This window comes from Aedes albopictus, chromosome 2 (genome assembly GCF_035046485.1).
Source record: "Aedes albopictus strain Foshan chromosome 2, AalbF5, whole genome shotgun sequence".
Taxonomy (NCBI): Eukaryota; Metazoa; Arthropoda; class Insecta; order Diptera; family Culicidae; genus Aedes; species Aedes albopictus.
The window spans coordinates 86,653,153-86,675,024 of NC_085137.1; the positions used below are offsets into that span (position 1 = coordinate 86,653,153).

Below are 21,872 nucleotides of genomic sequence, written 5' to 3' on the forward strand. Positions count from 1 at the left end.
AGCTGTCAGATCGGCGTAACACGCTAAATATAATTTACCACTCCTCGTCACACCGTCGTTTGAAGCGGACCACAAAAAGAGAGCACCGTTAGCCAAGCGTCAAGTGTAGTGAAGCGAAGAAAAAAAAACCGCGTCCGAAAGTTTTTCCTTATCCATATTTCTATCGTTCTTGATTAATTCCTTCAATTAATAGTTTTTTTTAATCCTAAGTTGTAAATATAAGTGCTTAAAAGAGAGAAAAATCGGTCAGAAAGTGTTAGTTCATAAGTTGTAAATAGAATAAATAGAGAAAAATCAGTGATTAAGTGTAAGCTAGGTTAAGAAAGTGAAAGGGAGGAACGCCAGCTTTATGCTGGACTGATTCCGAACATGGACACCACACAAACAGACGACCCAAAGCTCCCACCCGATAAAGGTAAGGAATGGATGGAAACCAATTTACCCAACACAGACGAGGAAGATCTTTTCATGGGATTTTCGGAAAATGAACAAACATCAACCCAAAACGAAAACCAACAGCGAAAACGCCGCGAAAAAGACACGTACCAAGACAAACACACAAAACAGCTAAAAAAATCACAACCACACAAACAACTATTCACAAGATCACAAACACAGACAAACACAAACGAAAACCTAACCTCACAAATCCAAACACAGACAATCACAAACACAAACGAAAACCTAACCTCACAAACCACAAAAAACACGACGAAAGAAAAACCAACAAACAGCCAAAAAAACAACAACAACCAAATCATCTGGATCCAAAACAATCAACACAACACACTTTTTATCGAACCAATCTCAATCAAGGAAGGGGAAAAATTGCTCGAACCAATGGAAGTGGGCAAATTTCTCCATGATGCAGGACTAGACCAATTCACAGAACTCAAACAAGCAGGACAATACCGCTACAAATTAATCTACAAAAAACCTAAAGATACCGAAAAACTATTAAACGCGACTCAACTCCTAAAAAACAACAACTACAGAGCATTCATCCCGAGAATGCTACTAGAAACAACAGGCATAATAAACCAAGTACCAATCTCACTCACTGAAAAAGACATTTATCAAAACGCAATCTCTGAAAAAAAAATCACAAAAATCGAAAGAATAAAAAGACGCAAAGACCCCAAAGACCCAAAATCAGAACTCATTAACACACGTTCCATTAAGATCACCTTTGAAGGACCAGAACTTCCTCGAACAGTCCAAATCTACGGGGTATACAGAAACCCGGAAATTTACATCTACCCAGTAAGAATCTGCACAAAGTGCTGGAGGCTAGGGCACAAAGACACAGCTTGTAAGGGCAAAAAAACGTGTATCAAATGCGGTAAACCAGAAACAGAAAATCACACGGGATGCAACGATACTCAAAAGCGAATCTGTAGGAACTGTGGGGAAAACCATCTTCCTACTTACAAAGAATGTCCAGAGCGAGTTAGGATGGAACACATAAACGTAGCAATGACAGTAAACAAAATGACCTTCCAAGAAGCAGAAGAACTTTACCCCAAGAAAGGCATACAAACATCCAACAGATACGCTTTGTTAGAGTCTACCGTTGAATTCCCACAGTTGGAACAACCCAGTACGACGAACACAAAGTTTAGACATGTCAACCAAACTACTACAAAACTTGACTACAAGACAATCATTCGCAACATGAACACCAACGAAACACAGAAACAACACAAAACCAGACCAGAAATACAAAAAAACATCTTTCCGACAGCAGAAACCTATCCTGAACAAGTACGAGTAATTGAAAACAATCCACACAGAGTTACGGAAACAGAAAAACTACAAACAGAACAGGAAAACTTAACGAAACAACTACAACACATATTCGAAAAAATAACAGACAAATCATCTGAAAACCAATTGGATTCAGATTTACTCCTAATTGAAATAGCTACAATGATTCAAAACTTAATTCAATTTACTAAAACTCGACAAAAGAGTAACAATTAACACATAATTATGGATAATAGTTTTTTAAACGATTTAAACATATCTCAACTAAACATACACAGCATAAGACCTCTCCATAAAAGAGAAACCATAAAAACATACATTAAAACCAAAAACATACATATATTCTTACTTCAAGAGACTTGGCTTAAGCCAGATGAGAAATTTAAATTTCTCAATTACAATTTCATTAAAAACTGTAGACCAGATGGCTACGGTGGCACAGGAATTTTAATTCATCCCACACTTATATACGAAGAAATAATATTTACAGACATAGAACTTGAAATGACAGCAATTAAAGTAAAAAACACAAAACAACCAATTCTATTTATTTCATTATATATACCACCAGACACACAATTAGCAGAAATAAAAGAACCGCTCGAAAAACTCTTCAACTACATAGACAACAGTACAATACCAGTATTCTTAGGAGGCGACCTGAATGCTCATCACTCAACATGGGACAGTGTTTCAAATAAAACTGACAGAAGAGGAGAACTAATAAGTGAAATAATTGGAAATAGTAACACAATTTTTCTAAACACGGGAGTAGGAACCAGGTGGGAAGATATCAATAGCAATTCATCAGCAATAGACCTCACAATTACAACTCCAGAACTAGGCCCAATAACAAGTTGGGAAACCAGTTCAGAAGATTTAGGATCAGACCACAAACTAATTGAATGCCAAATAACACAATACAACAAATACAGTAATAAAACATCAAAAACAATAATCAGCAAAAATAAAGCAATTGAAAACATTAATCAAATAGACCCAAAATCAATAACAAACATAGAACATCTAAACAAAGAAATTGAAAAAGCACTAAACAAGGCAACCTACACCATCCATCCAAACAGCAAAAAGAAAATAAAACCATACTGGAACGAAAACATCAAAAAACTGTACGAAATTAAAAACAGAAAACATATAGAATTCAGAAACAACTTAACCCTTGCAAACAAACTCGAATTCAAAAAAGCAGAAAGAAATTTCAGAAACGCGTTGAAAAAAGAAGTATTCGAATACAGGAACAAAATGTTAGATGAAATAAATGAACGGACAAGTGTAAATGAAATGTGGAGTATAGTCAGATGCGTGAGTGGTAATTACAAACACAAAGAAAATGCTGAGATCATAAATAACAAAGAACTAGCAACTAAATTTATAGAATTAAACTTTAAAGAAGAAACACATAATAATCTAACAAACACAAACTATGATGTAGAAGAAGAAAAGTACGTAGCATCATTCAAAATAGAAAACATGATTAAAACAATCAAAGAAAGAAAAGACACATCGGCAGCTGGACTAAATAAACTATCATACTATTTCTTAAAAAATACCAATATAAATCTTCTCACAAAAATACTAGAGTTAACCAACCAAGTGTGGACAAACGAGAAAATACCAGAAGATTGGCTATTAATTAAAATAATACCCATATTAAAACAAGGAAAAGATAAACTAAAAGAAACATCATACAGACCGATCGCTCTAATAAACGTCAACTTAAAAATAATTAACTGTGAGGTTAAAAAAATACTAAATCTATATCTAGAACAACAAAACCTTATACCTGACTTATCATACGGATTTAGAAAAGGTTATTCGGCAATAAATTGTATCAACCATATCAATTCAATCATAACTGAAGCCAAGAGGCAAAAACAAATAGCAGCTACAATTTTCCTAGACCTAAAAAAAGCATTTGACTCGGTAGATATAAATATATTATTAAAACAACTAGATATTTTAAAAATCCCAAGAAAAATAACAACATGGCTAGAATTATACTTAAAAAACCGGAAAGTCATTTTACAGACATTACACGGAGACATAGAACAAAAAACAAACAGAGGGCTACCCCAAGGGTGCCCACTATCACCAATTTTATTCAACATATACACGAAAACATTACACGATGTAACAACAGATAAAATTTTTTTTATTCAATTTGCAGACGACTTTTCAATCACAATTATCGGAGATTCACTAGAAGAGGTAGAAACAACAGCAAACATAATTCTAGACCAAATTAAAGACCAACTAGCAGCGTTAAAAATAGATATCAATCCCGACAAATCTGCAGTTATTCTATTTAACTCCAGGTTTAACGATAAAATAAACATTAAAATAAACAACATAGAGGTAGAACAGAAAGAAATACATAAATACTTAGGCTACATATTAGATAATAAACTATCACACAAACCACACATAAACTACGTGAACGATAAAGTAAAGAAAAGACTAAACGTTATGAAAATGATATGTAAAAAAAGCAAAGGAGCCCACCCAAAAACAGCGCTTAAGATAAACAAAGCAATCATAAGATCTCAAATAGATTACGGATTAACAATATACGGTGGAACTGCAAAAACTAATCTAATAAAACTGAATTCGTCATTTAACTGTTCATTGAGAACATGCCTAAGATTACTAAAGTCAACGCCCATTAATGTTTTATATTCTGAAGCAGGAGAATTTCCAATAAAATATCGTGCAAAATGGCTAGTAAAGAAAGAAGCAATTAAAACGTTTTTCCATGACAAACCTATTGTACAAATAATTTCAAAATTTCTAGAAATAGAACTTCTTCCTAAAAACCATACATATTTAGAATGTACAACGTATGAAAACAACTATTTAATCATACTAACCAATAACAAAACAAATCACAATGAAATAAATGAAAACAAAGCCAACCAAATAATAAGAACCCAAATCCCTGGATTAAAAATAAAGGAAATGAACAACACTACAGCTAAAACGATAGCATTAAGCTACCTAAACCAGAACTACGAGCAATTCCATAAAATTTATACAGACGGATCAAAAACAGCTAACGCTTGCGGTATTGGAATATGGTATGAACAAAATAATGAAAAACTAAAATGCAAAGTAAACAACGCAATGTCAATTATGAATGTAGAACTCATGGCCATAAATACTGCCATAGATATTATCAATACTAAGGAAACCGATAAATTCGCAATTCTCACTGATTCACAATCAGCATTAATAAGCTTGAAAAATAAAAATACGGAGGATAATTTTATTATAACGGACATAATAAAGAAACTGAATAAAACTGACAAAATAATAAACTTACAATGGGTTCCAGGACACAAAGGGGTGACAGGAAACGAACACGCAGATAGCCTTTCTAAAGAAGGATGCAACAGCGATCAAATGATACACACAAAAATACCCCTACAAGATACAATAAACCTAGCTAAAACAGAAACACTAGAAGAATGGAGAGTGGAATACACTAATATATCTACACAAAAAGGAGTTAAACATTACGATATTATGCCTAAACCAACACTAAAACCTTGGTTCGATACTCTAGATCTAGACACACAAGAAATTGTAACAATAGGCAGATTAAGATCATATCATACACTATCAAAAGAAAAATTATATATGTGGAAATTAGAACAAGACGATAAATGCGAAAGTTGTGGGGTTAAAGAGGATTCCACCCATACCTTATTACACTGTTCAAAATATGCACAATCAAGAACAAATTACAAAATATTAACAGAACACGATAACATGGATTCACTACTTAGCCGGGCAAACACTGTCAATTACCGAGAAATCTCTAAATTTGTTAAACAAAATAATATTACGATTTAAGAGCCGACACAAAACAAAGAACGATTCATCACTCTTACAGTACTATTAAAAATATAATCACCGACTAAAATCGTTCGGTGCCATCTATTAATTGAAGGAACAAAAAAAAGATCTATAGAGATCGCGTTCGATTCTAAAATTGGGCGATGGAGATGCCCTAAACATACGCTTCACGACTTGACAACACTTGGCAGTATAGACGGTATAAAGTCTCGCCATAAGAGGAGAGGAAGAAGAAGAAGAAGAAATATAATTTACACAAAAGGCAATTTAGGGAACGTTCAAAAATTACGTCCAACTTTGGGGGAGGGGGGGGGGTCTAGAAAAGTGTGACAGTACGTGTATTGGGTATAGGAAAATAGCGTGACAGAGGGGGGGGGGGTCTAGAAATCCCGAAAAACGATGGACGTAATATTTGAACCTTCCCTTACACGAAAAAAACACTGTAATGAATATTTATTGGGTACCGGACTGGACACAGAAAATTTAATGGTTTTCTTTGGTATACATCGAGGTCTTGAAATTGGGTTGTTTAGTGAATAAAATATTGCTATTTTCTATAGCCTAATCAAAAGAGCTCATTTTTCTGAGTATAACGTGATTTTATTGGATTAAAATACCTTTGTTTTGATGGTTTAATTGACAAAACAGTTTTAATTTTCGTGGATAGAATGACAGTTCAATCGATAAAGTGACAGTTCGACCCGAACAAAAAAATTTCCTCATACAAACTATGTCCTAGGGCTGAACTATGGGATTGCGTCAAAGATCTCAATTTTGGGTCATCTTTGGGTAGTTTGGCGGTTCCGTATTGGGTTGTTTTCTACTTCGTTTTCTAACACCGTGTAGCAGGCGGGATAGATTCCGGGCAGCTCTATCGAGCTGTCAAAAAAGCTTTTTTCTCTGATGGTGAACTCGCACCAACACTGCCAAAGGTTTTCAAAAAAGCTCCGATTTCCGTATCGTTTGTGGATGTTTTTCTTCCAGACCCTGAAAAAGTAAAGACAGACGAGCATCAGCAAGCCGTCATCGGCCGTTCGGTAGTGGTTATCTTCCCGTTTTCCAGTTCGATTTCCTGGTTGTCGCGGACCGAAGAAAATCATTGGAATTTCCGTAGGTTTCTACAAGAGTTATCATTGAGTTTGTGGTTCCGGGGTGCAAGAATTGCGCAAAAAATGTCGACGGATCAAGTGATCGATTTGGTGACTGACGAAAACGACGAAGTGATTGTGATTGACGACGACAGTCCCAAGTCCAGCATCTCGGAAGATTCGGCGACGATGGATGCTGCCAGTGCAGCTACCATCGAACGGGCGGCTGAACCTGCGGTGATGGAACAGAAACCGTTTGCAGCACAGGAGCCGATCCCGGTGGACATGGATTTGGACGAGGTTATTCCGATTCCCATCAGCAACCAAACGTGAGTACTTTGTGCTGTACTGCGGGAAAGACGGATGGATTGATTTTCTTTTGGAAGGGAAAGTGTGACGCAATATCACGTAAACAGAACATTATCGGGGTCAAGATTAAGATGGACAGGCAATGATGTTGATATAACAATTTGGGGTATAGCGCCGCATTTAAAACGGATTGTTAATTGATGGAGTATCGAACATACATTCGAAACACCTACGCAATTGGTGATTAACCTAGAAAATGATTTTTTGATATGTTACCTGAGAATGTCTCAATCATGACAAAATTCATAAAGTTTACAGCGTTTACAGACTTGTACTTTTATCAACATGCAAACACCTACAACAGATTGCACCGTTTCATTTAAAGATCTGAACGGAAATGGAATGCGTAATTGTAAGGTAAAGATGTGGTTTGTTAGATTGTTCGTTTTGTGCTTATAGATGATTTTGGCACACCTAGATTTTCAAGTGGCATTTACTAGCTTATTCTTGTATATTTATATATGTAGGTAGGTATGTATTGATTTGAATCGAAGAATACACTTTGTCACAGATATTCAGCGTACCTAATGTTGATTGACTCCGAATACCCAATTATGTTCAACCATGGCTGGGTCAGTCATGATTGATTTTAAGGTAATTAAGTGTACGCTGTACGTACACCACCGACTATATTTAATTCGAATGATATCAGCGTTCTTCGTTTGAGGTAGGGTCTGGGACCATTTGGGCAGGAGCACCTATTTTGGGCACTTCCTGATATAACTCAGTCAATTTTGAACCGATTGACTTGATTTTCAAAACACGATCAGAAAGGCGCAATATCTAGCTATGTTCAAAAATTCAAGTCAATCGGTTTGAAATTGACTGAGTTATAGCAGCAAGTGCCCAAAATAGGTGCTCCTGCTCAAATGGTCCCAGACCCTATTGTAACAAAAATAGATTTCCAATAATCAAATTACGATTGCAAACGGTGCATGATATTCTGTGGAATCATACTTATTTTAACAAAAGGGAAAAGGGGGATTTTTCGCATTTGTACTGTAATCATCCAATGTGATATTATCTCCTATGGTGTTGTAGTGCGAATGAATGATCTCTTTCTATGGGAATTCGAATCTTGTTGTGTAGGTTAGTGGAGGTATTTTGGACCGGGCAGGTATTTTGGCCCACCTAGGGAGTTTTATGATATTTATCACATAATCTCTACTATAAATCTTGGTTATTTTTTATTGGAACACGAAAAGCATTCAACTATGTGATGACCTTCATTTTGGATGTCAGTTAAATATGCTGTTTAGCAAGGTTGCGACCATTCATTTGCAAAGATTTACATTCATTTGCTATTATCTCAGTTCAGAAGCACACTATTGAAAAACAATGTATGGATGAATTCAACCTTGTAGTTTTATCTGAAAGTTTGCCGAATAACATTGGGGTCGCAAACGTATACCAAAGTCGTGAGCGAGCTGTGAAGGCAACTCTCCACGCGGTGAATGTAAATTTCATTCACGTTGTGGAAAGTTGCCTTCACATCTCGCTCACGACTTTGGAATGCGTGTGCGACCCAAATGTTATTCGGCAAACTTTCAGATAAAACTACAAAGTAAAATTCATCCATACATTGTTTTTCCATAGCATGCTTCTGAAATGAGATAATAGCAAATGAATGTAAATCTCTGCAAATGAATGGTTGCAACCTTGCTGTTTAGTATCAAAAATAGAGAAAATGTTTCCACTTCCAATGAAACGCACGGAAAAGCACCAAAAACAAAGAAGGTGTCAACGTTGTAGTCAGCTTCGAAGAGGTATTAAATTTTACAAATAAATATTTATTTCATGTGAATGTAGTTATGGCCTTGTTAGAACTGTTCTAAAGCTCGGCGGAGCGATAATATAGACTAAAATGGTGGTTTGAGGTATGGCCAAAATATGTTCAACATAATCAGATGTGGACTTATTTTGGACCAGATCTATCTCTCCAGTTCCTTCTAAAGGGAGAAAACATTCATGCCAATGTAATGTACTCTGAAAACAAATAAATAGAATAAGTTGGGACCTCCCGTGATCTGGGTTGTTATAGGTTTATTTTACAATGAGAATATTATGGGTTCAATTTGTTCTAACAGCTTTTCTGTCATCCATTGAGCCTTAAAATTATTTTACATCTGAATAGCATTGATATTGTCAAGTCTGTACCAACACTCTAATCCCACACCAAAATACCCTTTTCCTATGCCATGGCGTTTATGTGGTCAGCAAAGACTATTCAGCCATTACCCCTCCTTATTATCGACTTGCGCTCTCATTGCCCCACCAAATGCTGCAAAATGAAAAATGAAAGTATAAGCATCAAAAACCATTCAAATACATAAGGCTCTAATGTTACATTAAAAAGTATGTATTGTAAACTGATGTTCTCATAAACATCAACATACATCTAAAAACGTTAGTTATGAGTCAATGTCGTGCTGATGTTGAACGATGTACTCTTAGAGAATTAAGGACATTAGATTCAGACGTTCCCCGATGTCTTCTACATCAGGATTACTTTACGATTTAGATGTGTTTATGCAAGGTAGCATACATTAGGAAATTAAATGTGTTTGATGTCATGAACAATACCCAGAACATCACAACCTGATATTTTCAGACATTTTTGATTTTCAAAAACATTAGATTTAAATGTTTACAGCTACCGATCGATAGAACTTGTGATGAAAACAGAACAATACATAGGTAGTTGGGTGCCTGAAATTTTTGCCAGTCTTGGTAAGGTGATATGAACTACCAACCAAGCCAATCTATTTAAAAGCACAGGTCGTACGGCAGAAGTTTCACGCATTCGATGTATTCGTTCAATACATGGCCTACTTGCCTAATTTCACCTTCTATAAAAAATTTCATACTTGTTCGCAACCTAGCGAATATTATCATATCTTTCATTTCATTTTCCACTTTGATCTCTACTCCCTTATACTCTGAGTAGAAAAATACCGATATAGCCATAAAATGATTAAGTTATAAATTGAATACGGTCGATAAATCAGAATATGTTAAATACTTTGGTCTAAACAGCCAAGCAGCCAATCTATTTCTTTGGTAGATGTTTGAGGCAGGTGTTCCGGATTCCTTCTGTCCGGCAGATTTTCGGTTTTCAGCGTATCTTGCAACGCAAATTTGGTGGTTTTAAGTGTCCACCGCCGTCGAAGTTTCCGGATCGCCACGCTCTTCGTTGTTATCAGCGTCAGCAAACGTTGCTGCGAAATCTTCGGCTTTCTGTGATAGACGCTATACGAGGTTACCGCGAGGGGCTGTACTTGACCGTGTTCCGGAGGCTGCGCGTTAGCTTCCAAAATTTGTTGCTGCCATTATCCGGATTTTTCAGCGTCGAACCAAAGTTCCTGCATCGTTGTTCTGCGCCTCTGGTGCTGATAACGTTGTTCAGGTGATGTACAACTGTGTGTCAAATCAGCGGGTCACGTCTACGAATAAACTGACTACGCCGAACATTCCTCAAACGAATCAGCAGCTTCAGCTCGTCGGGGATTTCCTTCTTTTTTTGGGACGTACCAGCCTCTTCAGTCTTCAACCGCCTTGACGATCGTGGAGATTTTGCCGATGGCATCGTCGATTTTCTGCGGACGGCCCAGATTGTTAATCCAATCTTCCGTAAGGTCGACTTACAGATCGACTTTTCGAGCGACTGTGCTTCAGTTCGCTTTGTCAAAGCAGCGGCAGGTGGTCCGACGAAAGTTCGATGTGTGTTATCGGCCTTGAAATCTGCACCTGGTTGTTGGAGATCACCAAGTCCAGGGTAAAAGGCCTCCCTCGCCCAGTAGAAATGCGGGTGGGAGACTCCGGAGCGTGTATGTATAAATCCGTGGACTCATACTCTTGGAGCAGGATTCATCCTGCTTTGTTAAATTTGGTGCAGTACCATATACTGTGCCACGCCTTCATTGCATCCACCAGAAAGCTGGGATAATAGACAGCGATGATGTTCACTGTAATGGCAACAGCCTCGATCGTGCTCGTCGAAGTTTCCAGCTTGGAGTGAGGAGGTCCGTTCCTCACCAGAATCGCTACTCCTCCCCCACGGGTGGCATCCGGCGAGTCTCGATCCGCTCTCACAGTCACAATATCGTTGTTTTCGTGATAGGGGAATTTACGTATTTTCGGCAGTTTTACAGGGTGTCTACTACCTGGAAAAACTGGAATTATCAGGGAATTATTTTACTCGACCTGGAAAAATCCTGGAATTCTCAGGGAATTCTGGTGACAATCAGGGAATTCGTGAGTTCATCATTTTAATACAAATTTTCAGTTAGAAATAAAATTTATTTTCTTCGTCATGGGGGTTTTTTTAAACCTGTTATTCTCAGAGTTGGCTTCAAATCCTTCTCAATCAAGGCAGATAACTCTCAAATTTCAGGAAATTTGACCCATAAAAACCCCCTATGACGAAAAGTATAAACCTGCCGATAATACACTTAGTCACCCTACATTGAGTTGTTGAATTGAAACCAGGTTTTCGTGATCACATCGATTTCAAGGAAGCTAGTACAGGTATCGTTTAAATCTTCATAGAACCGTTCCTTGGGTTCCTCGTTCTCCTCTTGGTCTTCAAACGCTACATGCTTGAGGCGAACAGAGGATCCCTTGTAGTTCGCAGTAATTATGGTTTTGGCTGCTGTTGGCACAGCGGGTTTGTGAGCGGTCCTCGTTGGCAGCAGTGTCGCCTCTTGCTGGTAGAATGCACTCCGATGTCTGGTGCCGTTCTCCGCAGTTCACACATGTTGCCTCCAGGTGGCAATTTCTCATTCCGTGGCTGAACTGTTGGCATCGAAAGCAGTGGGCGACGCAAATACAGCATCCGCTCTACAACTGACTGCTGTTTAACTGGGCGCTCGTTAACTGGACCAAAATTCAGTTAAAAAGCAGTTGCAGGGCTGTTACAAAATTTCCAAAATATCATCCGCGAATTTCGCGACTTCGGAAATAAAATCCGTGACTCGAGAAACAAATCCGCGACACGAACATAAATATTCAAACTTCATATTGAACAAGATTTTGTACTGAATAATGACATGTTTTTAAGAATAGTTTCGTAGATCCTATGAAGTTTTCAACGATTTTTCATTAGGGCCACATTTTTCGTCAACCTTTGTTTGTGTTATTACAGAAAACGTATTGAGATTCCCAAAACTTCAGGAACAACTATCTCTGAACCCGATACAAGTTTTTCAAATTATTTTGTGATAAACCATTTTTCTGTGAAGTATCTCAGTAAAATGTTTGTTGCTGAGATACCTTAGTGTCGATTGAACTCAAGACCAGCTTATTGATGAATTACAGTGTGTTCCTCCATTCTGGTGAGATTAGCTTTATAAAGCCAACCACGTCCTTGGGCCCTTGGGGAATAAGACTCATATTTACAGCAAGCCCTAAGAAGGGTTTGTCAAGAGCCTTGAACCTACGATAGGTGAGTGCACTACAATAGCAGAGGACATGTTCTGATGTTTCTGTCTCCTCGCACAGAAGCGACAATAGGGCACTGCATGCAAGTCTTTCCTTCTCTTTCACTCTTACAGAAATTTTGTAAACTACAAGGCCAAGAAACGTCAAAATCCCATACAAAATCAAAACAATGCAGTGCCCTATTAGGATTACTTCGATCTTTTGTAGATGGTATCTACAGGGGCAGTGTGAAGTTATTAGATCGGTGTAGATGTTGAGACCAAGTAGTTGTTGGATTTTCTTGTGATTTATCACAACGAGCCGCTTGGATTGGCTTTTAGGGGGAAGTGATTCGAGTGACCATAAATTCGCTTAGTTGCATTTTACAGAGCAGCAGAATACGAAGCAGATCCCGCCGAATGGCTCAGGGCCAAGGAACAATCATACTTTGCTCTAGAAACAGGAAGCACAATGATTTGGTTTCATTAGTCCAAATTATAAGAAAAATAATATGTAGGTACAATCGACGAGTTTCATTGTGAGATTCATTTCATTTATTGAGGCAAACTCAAGTAAACTGCAAGGCGGCCATCTTTGTATTCAAGTGATCTTATTCTTAAGAAATACTTCATAGTTTGAATAAGGGCAACGTTTTTTAACCTTGGTTAACGAGATATAAATAACGACGATGCTGGACAAGAAGAACTATTGCCTACAGAAAGGGTATTATGAGCCGAGCTATTTTAGTCACAGGAGAAAATATAATTTTAAAGTTGTGATAACCTTTGAAGCAGACCATCAGAGTTTTCCTATTTTATTAACTTCAAGGTACGCTCATCGAAGTGAAAAAATGAAAGGTGAGTTTTAGAAATAATTTGTTGATTAGATTCTTCCAACATAAAAAAAATAAGAATTTTGGAAACAAATATCTAATGCTAAATCCCGAAATGAATAGCAATTTATGTAACGAGTTGCAAAAAGTCAATTTTTCCAGCACGATTAATACGAAGAGTGTTGAAAAAATCGAGTTTTGTAACGAGTTACATACAACATTTTATTAAACTATTTTTTTTTTGAAATTTAAATATGACAAAAGTTTCTACTGTTGTTCAATTTACAAAATTGAACTATGAATATTTTATAAACTGACATGAACTGAAATGAAGCATTTATAAGTAAATCTTTGCTCGTCTCTGTTTTTACGAAATTTTCGGTATAACCTATTTTTTTCAAAATTGTTTGGAATGTTTAGTTCTGATCACCCATAGTGGAGCAGAGAACCGAATTGAAAGATCTCAATCCTGGATATAAGCCTGTAGATACAGGACAAAACTAATATCAAAGTTGCGATATCTCAGCAGAGAATTTCAACCAATTTGGGAAATACCATCAGAATCTAGAGAAATTGTAGAGACACTATTAATCTTTTCATATGGTTTTTCTTACGAAGATATAAGATCGGTTCAAAAACAGTGCATGACCCTTGCCTCGCAAACATTCGTGAAGGATGCTGTCATTCCATTTCAAAAATGTTTGACTTGGAGAAATTTGCATACATTTGCAACTTTCAATATATTTTGTCCCTGGGCTTGGATTATATCTTCCAGGAAGCTTTGATTTCAGGCATGTGGTCGATGGCCTTTGCAGTAATGATTAGAATAGCTGAATGTATAATCAATGGCAAACAATTCTGTAAGAATCAGATCACCAAGTCATCTGATATAGTTATACTGATCATGACGCTGCATAGTATATCGAACATTTGTCGAAGTCATTTATGTGCCGGGAAAATATAATTCCAAGTTTGAGAGAATATTACAAACTGAGGGAGGGTAATAGGCCCAGTCAGACCCCTGAATGGCCAATGTGGGTTAGTTTATGGTAATGCCATTGAAGGTTTGTAATATTCTCCGAGGCTTTCGAAATCCAACAGGGCGCGTCCCAGGGTTGCGGATAGGGGGAAAAGGGAGATTTTTCACATTTGTACTGTAATCAGCCAATATGGTATTATCTCCTATGGTGTTGTAGTGCGAATGAATGATCTCATTCTATGGGAATTCGAACCTTGTAATGTATTGTTTATCAACTTCAATTTTCTAAGCTTGATAAGGTTTTGAAGACAAACATGAGATGAGAGAATTGCCTAATAGGAAAGTCACATCAGCAAAGCTTTTACATATGCAAATGCTATCCATGGGGTCATGTCTAGCATTTAATATGTATGGCAATGACTGATTCTTACCTAGCAGGGGTACTACAAGACCACGCGGACAATTCGATTAAAGGCTTAATTGGGGATAATATATTGCCAGAACTGAAGGGACATTTTTTCCGGGGTGACTGGCGAGTCGGAGAGGGTAGAAGTTTCCGTTTGTTATAATTGACAAAATAAACAATCGGGCGCTTTTTCTTTCTATGACTTGCTTGGTATTTTGTGGATTATTGTTTTTTGGTTTTGGAAGGTATGCGATTCACTATTGAGCCTTAAAATTATTTTGCATCTGAATAGCATTGATATCGTCAAGTCTGCACCAACACCCTAATCCCACACCAAAATACCCTTTTCCTATCCCATGGCGTTTATGTGGTCAGCAAAGACTATTCAGCCATTACCCCTCCTTATCATCGGCTTTGGACTGACTTGCGCTCTCATTGCCCCACCAAATGCTGCAAAATGAAAATGAAAATGAAAACTTTCAATATATTTTGTAGTTTTGAAAAGTTTCTTAAAACAGAAACTACATTGAAGCTGCAGAAGATAACGTTTGACAGAAGCTTTGGTGGAAAAAAGTTTAAGATAATTAAAAATGGTTTTAAAGTAAATTACAACTGCCATCAGGCATCCGCGAAATGCACGACTTAAATCAGACAAAACCGCGACCAAATTTGAAGGATCCGCGAAATCCGCGTCCTGGCACATAAATCCGCGAAAATCGCGATTTTCGCGAAAACCGCGACTGTTGTAACAGCCCTGCAGTTGTCTGTCAAAAATAAATGATTTAACAGCCCTGCAGTTGTCTGTCAAAAATAAATGATTTTTTTTTAATTTTTCGGATATTGTAATAAATATGCGACTATTTTCAGCTTCTAATTTCACATTTTTATTTCAATTGTAATTTCAAAAATAACATCTACAATTATAATGCAAGTAGTTAAGCTTCACTGTGTAACCTTATTTTACAACACTTTCGCATCAGTTGGAATTACTTTCTTTCCAAGTAAGTTTTCCGGTCAACCAAGATCATATGCGAGAGAAATCGATGTAACGTTATCATCAATCAATCAAAAATTAAAGCAACAGTTAACGATAAATTCAGATATGGATGGGCACGTGTACCAATAGCTGAGAGCGACTGTCGAACACCGCCAGGCAGATCTCACACTGGAATATTTGCACCACCGGTGGAACTGGAGGAGGCACTGCCTCCTGTAGTTCGGTGTCTTCCATTTCGCCAACACCGCCTGTGGTCATCGCCAGGGGATCCTGTTGCAATGGTTCCATCTTGGGGACGGCCATGGAAGACGAAGAAGGCTGCTGGAGATCATTCAACAGCATAGCGGAAAGCTTGTCCGGACTATCCTTTTCTTGTTTGATACTGACGGTTGAGTGGGGGTTCGGAGGAGAGTAGGCTTCCCGCAGGAAGTTGACCTCTCGTTCCAGCTGACGCCGGGTCAGCCGTTGACTGCGTAGCGCGGAAGTGAGCGATTTCTGTGCGGACTCTTTGCTGATTTTCTTCACCTGCTGCTTGCGGGACGCTTTGCGAGGTTTCTGATCCAGCTCTTCTTCGTCCTGTTCATCTTGGCTGTTGTTGTGGTGGTGACTAGCTTTGGGTGTGGCCATGATGACCGCTGGTGGCACATTATTGTTAGTGGTCTTGATAGGAGAGCGGAGGATTTCCTCGAGGTCGTTGACGATGTCGCTATTGTACTTGTCGATGTATTTGTCTTTACGGGAGATTTCCATCAGAAGGTTCTGGTTCAGAAGATCCTCATAGTTGGGAACCTCCTGTTGGTGTCGCTGGCTAGTGCTACTGGATAAGGCATCAAGAGCGGCTTGGTTCGATTCCAATTGGTCATCTCCGTCGCCGTCATCTTCCCGTCCGTCATCTAGGAGCGGGAAACTTTCCGAGGAAATCTTGTCAGACGGGATTTCCCGGTAGGTTGGCACCGTGCGATTTTTGGATCGTTTGAACTCCAGGGTTGAGTATGGGTTGGTGGAGCTTTCTGGGTGGCTCTTGATGTCTTTGGTGATGACGGTTTTGGTTTTACGCTTCCCATCGTTGACGGCTACTCGGGTTTTCTGAGTATGGATCATACGAGGTCTTGACCCGGAAGAGGATGTTCCTGGCTGGTTGGTTGGTATCGCTCCGGGCGATAAAGATTGTTTTACTCCGCGACCTTTTGGAGATTCTGATTTGATAGATTTTATCTTTTTCTCACTGTTAGAGACGAGAACTACATTGCTAAGTAGATTAATCCCATTGTCATCTACGGTCGAGGGTTTAATGTCAGCTGATGTTGGGGTAAATAGATCGTAAGAGCCTATGTATTTGGGAGATGCTATTAGTTTCTTATTCGAAATCCCTGCCCCGTAGGCTAGTATAACTTTCTCCGGATCCTTCAACAAATCTTCATCTTCTGCGAGTTCTTGCTCCGTTTCTACGTAGGTGATATTGGTCTCTTTTTTCCTACTTTTGCTGGTGTACGAGGATTTTTCCTCTTCATCTGACTTAAGTTTCCTTCGTCGTTTGTACTTTCTGGGGAAGGTAGGTGGTTGTCGCTTCATGGCCGTGTTCATATCGCTGTGCTGAATCAAGTGCTGAATCAGTTCCATCGAGGTTTCGAACAGTTGACTGCACACGGCACAGAAATACGGCTGCGTGGCCGTCCCTCGTTTGGTGTCCGGCGCGGAGTGGTGAGATCGTATGTGCTCTCGTAGCACCACTCGTTGATTAAAGGCACGAGGGCACACCGAACAACCGTAGGGTTTCTCACCGGTGTGGACCCGCTCGTGTTTGCGTAGCGTTCCTCCATCGGCGAAGGCTTTCCAGCAGAAGCTGCAGAGATGAAAAGGAATGATGTTAGTAGACTTGCTGAAATGTTTAATCGCGCACTGACATATGATAAGCAGTAGAGGGCAGAATTAGAAGATACTGAACGCACATTTCACTTCCTTTATAAAGGCTGAGGAAATTGAACGAAGTGTCAAAGCATACACGTATGGAAACGAATTATTTTATGATCAAGAGACGAACCTGGCTGAAAGTCTCTCAAATAAAGATAAATCAATCAATCAATATTTTATGATCAAATGAACAAAACTTTTGTTTGAAAGAAACTCTCATAATTCATGGTGGCAATATAGTCAGTCAGTTTCACATAAAATCATGACAGGTAATAGCATCATCAGAAACGATACTTACCGACACCCGTAAGGCCGCTCCCCGGAGTGAATCCTGAGGTGAATCTGCTGTGACGAGCGTGAGCCAAAAGTTTTCCCACACTGGTGGCAGGGGAACTGTTTGGTTTTCGTATGCGAGTGGCGATGGTTCATTAGACTGCGCCCATCCGGAAACTCTTCCTGACAAATCTCGCACCGGACCGATTTGTTCCGATGGGAAACCATGTGTCGCTTGAGTCGGGCCTTGTTGTGGAACGTTTTGCCGCACTTGGAACAACTGTGCGTTCCGAATAGTTTGGTCCGCTCGCGCGAATGCTCGAAGGCGTGCTTCAACAGGCCGGCATGATTCTTGCAGGGCTTTCCGCAAATCACACAGGAAGTTTCCGTCAGTTCGTGGGTATGCTGGTTCTGAACATGCTCTTTGATGGTGCTTTCGTCCGGAAAGGATTCCCGGCAAAGCTGGCACTTGTGGGGTTCGAACCGGGCGTGGATTTCCGCGTGGGCCAATAGATCCAGTGCTTCCACGAAAACTTCTCCGCATACGTTACAGGACAGGGATTGTTGAGGTTCGATTTCTTCCATCTGGTTGTCTGTATCTTCGTCGTCTTCCTCCTCCTCCTCCTGTATCTGCTGTTGATTCTGCTGTCGCTGGCGAACAATTTGACTAATCGGTTCGAATTTTTGCTCTCGAACAGAATGAACCTGTTTTATGTGTCGTTTCAATAGTTCCCGTTTTTGAAACATTACTCCGCAATTGTCGCAGTAATATTGACCTTCAACGTCTTCTTCGACGATGTTATCTTGATCAGCATCTTCCAGATGTGTTGCCACGTTATCAGCCAGCGCAGATATCTCTGTTGGAGCAGCTACCAAATTGGCGGCATGCCGTTGCCGGATATGTTCCTGTAGCATTACGCGGTCCCAGAACCGATGTCCGCACGTTTCGCAGTCGAAGGGAGAGTCGCCCCCATGTATACGAGCGTGCGAGGCCAGTGCCGACTCCCGGGCAAATGAGATGCCACATTTCTGGCAAACGAATGGCTTTCGGTCGTCGGTCACTGGATACCGTGGTGGAAGGTTGACGAACGGTTCCACCGACGGGTTGAATTTAGTTTCCTGTTGTTGCCGTTGCGCTTGAGATTGACGAGCCTTGGATGATTTTTTGCCGGATTTAGAAGCGCTGGGCTTTGCTCGAGGTTTTTTAGACGCCTTCGGCGCTGGTGTTGGAACAGGCACGTAACGTGTGGCCGCTGGGATCAGCAGGTCGTCCTCGTCTTCGGAGAATGGTTTCAGACTGGGCGGCGTTGATCCGGAAAGATCGTATTCAACTGCAAAGAAATTAAACTTTAGGATATGATTTGTTTGTTAGTTTCATCAGTTTTCAACAACTTACATTCATCTGTGTCGTGCCGCATCGACTCCTCCTGATCGTCCGGAACGTATGCGTGTAGTTTCAGGTGATTCAGTAGATCACCCCGTCTCATGTACTGGGCTCCACACAAGTTACATACGTGCGGTCGATCGTTTGAGTGTGCAATCATATGGTTCATCAGGTTGGTCTTTTTCCTAAACCTTCGGCTGCAGAAATCGCACGGATACGGCCGAGAGGTTGTATACTCATCCTGATCGGTTGGTAGCGGCACCGTGATGTCATCCTCGGTGGCACCAATGACGGTGGTCGCTCCCAGTTGATCCACTGTAACTTGGACACATTCCTGGCCATCGGTTTGGACCCAATCGTCGGTAATAACTTCCTCTGTCACTTCACACTCCATGTACTCCTGGCCTTGATGTATCACCTGTTGGTGTATATCTTCCGGCTGTACGTGTACCACTTCGCCCTGTATTAACGAGCCATCGTCGGTGGCCATGTAGATTAGGTTCTCTGGAGGAATCTGGTCTATCCGGCCGATATCGTTTTCGTCCACCAGGAACTCTTGGCCATCGTGCGTTTGCAGTATAATTTGTTCGGCTTGGCCTGATGTACCGCCATTAGGCGATACGGTTTCTATTAGCTGCGCCGGGCCCTGCCCGGGAATATTGATGATCTTCATTTTGGCATTCGGCTGAGAGGGGTCCCAGATCGCGAACGTTGAAGGATCCATAGTAGTTTCTGAAAGCAGGCAGAATAACATATATCGGTACTTTTTTTTGTTTGGTAAAAGAATTACGAATGCTGATGCATTTATAGAAAAAAATTCTATGTTACAGAATTTCAATCAAACAGATTATTTTGCAATCATCGTCATTTCCTGGACCGACCGGGTTTGGCTAATAACACTACGGACCACCTGTTCCGGGGGTAAAAGTCAACCAAACAGGGAACCCCAATTCAAGGTATCAGGCGACCCGTGCCGATGAAGGAATGGTTGAGGTGGTTTAAAAGATGGTCGATCTTTAACGGAGCCCGTAGCGTGGGTAGATCACCTTTTTGGGTTGCGTTACGGTAATAGATCTACAAAACCGAACCCTAGTAACATCCGGTTTGTCAAGCTGGGGTAATGTGTTTTGGTAATAAGGATTCATGGTACAAAGTCCTTGTTACTGGGGACAGTTTCAAAAATTGCATTCATTCTGCCTTGCTGATAGTTAAAGAGTTGGACATTGCCAACTACACTTGATGTTTGGAAAACAAACATGCTTTACGTATCTAATTGCGTACTAACCTATTAAGAACTGTTAAGTTCTGGTAATTCAAGGCCTCATTGACATATTTTGCAACTAGCCTCGAGCCCCGGGTTTTCTTTGTTGTCTTGGGACTAAACTAGCAAGCAAGATTATGGATGGGGCAGAGTTCTGATGCATGTATAAATATCAGAACCACCGTTTTGTTTCTCTCAAAAATAAAATCGATTGTGTTTGATAGGGGCGCACTTTCACTGGGATCTAAATCTCTATGAAAACTGTACCTTTTCATCACATTCGATTTCTTCAACCTCTGAGGCAACAAAGCAAGAGCTGTACAGAAATCGATGCTTCATTGTCTGACAATGGAGTTAGTACGACATGCACTAAATACTAAGGATACGGGTAATGCCACAAAAGATCAAAATACTGGTCGCAGTGGCGCACCCGAACAGAAAAAAAAACTGCGCGTTAACCGCTGCGCCCTTATGTTGTTGTACTGCATGATAATATCATGAAGCGTTTACAATAATTGATGACAAAAATAAAAACTCTTGATGAGTTTACGATAAAATTCATGAAATATTTTCAATTGGTTAAATTAAAGGAAATTGCAATGTAAATAAACAATCAAGACAGCCTGCAGGCACATAAAATTTTTCTTTTTTGTAATTTTTAGACTCATTGGGTTAACTTTTAGTAAGAACCGATCATGATATAAAAATTTCATTGGAATTTCAGGCCAAACATTTCAATAGGTCCTATCTGCATTTGAGAGGCTCTCTTTGTTCACTTTCTCTTTCAATTATTGCAATGTAGTGGTACACTTTTCAACTATTTTTACAGTACAAATCAAAAGACGATTGTTTTGACCATCGTTCAATGCAAGGAGACACTTATAAAACAAATAAACAGCTGAGATATTAACGAAAGAGAGGGTAACTTAAGAGAGCCTCTCTTCTGCAGATAGGACCTTTAGACATGTTTGGCCTGATTTATTGTCAATAAAAAAGTGTTTTTGCTTGCTGCAACTTGATGGGAATAATTTATGTGAAACAATTGTACTTGCATCATAATAATGCTAAACATCTATTATCCATCGCACGAATTTATGCTGGCTTCATAGCGCAGTGTTTCATGATGAGTATTCATTACAAGTCTTTAGGCCGATCGAGAATATATCGGGAGTAACTCGCGAATAGGGCGTAACTAACAAAGCAATAACAATGCGAAAACAACAACCGAATTTTGCTGATCAAATTTTAATTTCTATTTAGAAGTAATACAGAATAATTCAACTTAAATAAGGTTAATTGATACAGTTCTGA

General features: G+C 39.4%; 2 protein-coding genes across 2 annotated transcripts in view; one reads left to right on the forward strand and one right to left on the reverse strand.

Moving 5' to 3' along the window:
• The first annotated feature begins 6,597 nt into the window (after nucleotides 1–6,597).
• Nucleotides 6,598–21,872, forward strand: part of LOC109427854 (dnaJ homolog subfamily C member 7) — a 67,391-nt gene continuing 52,116 nt past the window's right edge. Inside the window, exon 1 of the mRNA XM_019703432.3 lies at nucleotides 6,598–7,060. Within this exon, the coding sequence (XP_019558977.3) occupies nucleotides 6,816–7,060 (245 nt within the window). The 5' untranslated portion in view covers nucleotides 6,598–6,815. The remainder of the gene's footprint in view (nucleotides 7,061–21,872) is intronic.
• The window catches only part of LOC109427842 (zinc finger protein 27-like), a 37,198-nt gene continuing 27,472 nt past the window's right edge, over nucleotides 12,147–21,872 (reverse strand). Inside the window, exons 2-4 of the mRNA XM_062850031.1 lie at nucleotides 19,313–20,032; nucleotides 17,942–19,247; nucleotides 12,147–17,575 (exon numbers count right to left, since the gene is read on the reverse strand). Coding sequence (XP_062706015.1) covers nucleotides 15,832–17,575; nucleotides 17,942–19,247; nucleotides 19,313–20,024 — 3,762 coding nt within the window. The 5' untranslated portion in view covers nucleotides 20,025–20,032 and the 3' untranslated portion in view covers nucleotides 12,147–15,831. The remainder of the gene's footprint in view (nucleotides 17,576–17,941; nucleotides 19,248–19,312; nucleotides 20,033–21,872) is intronic.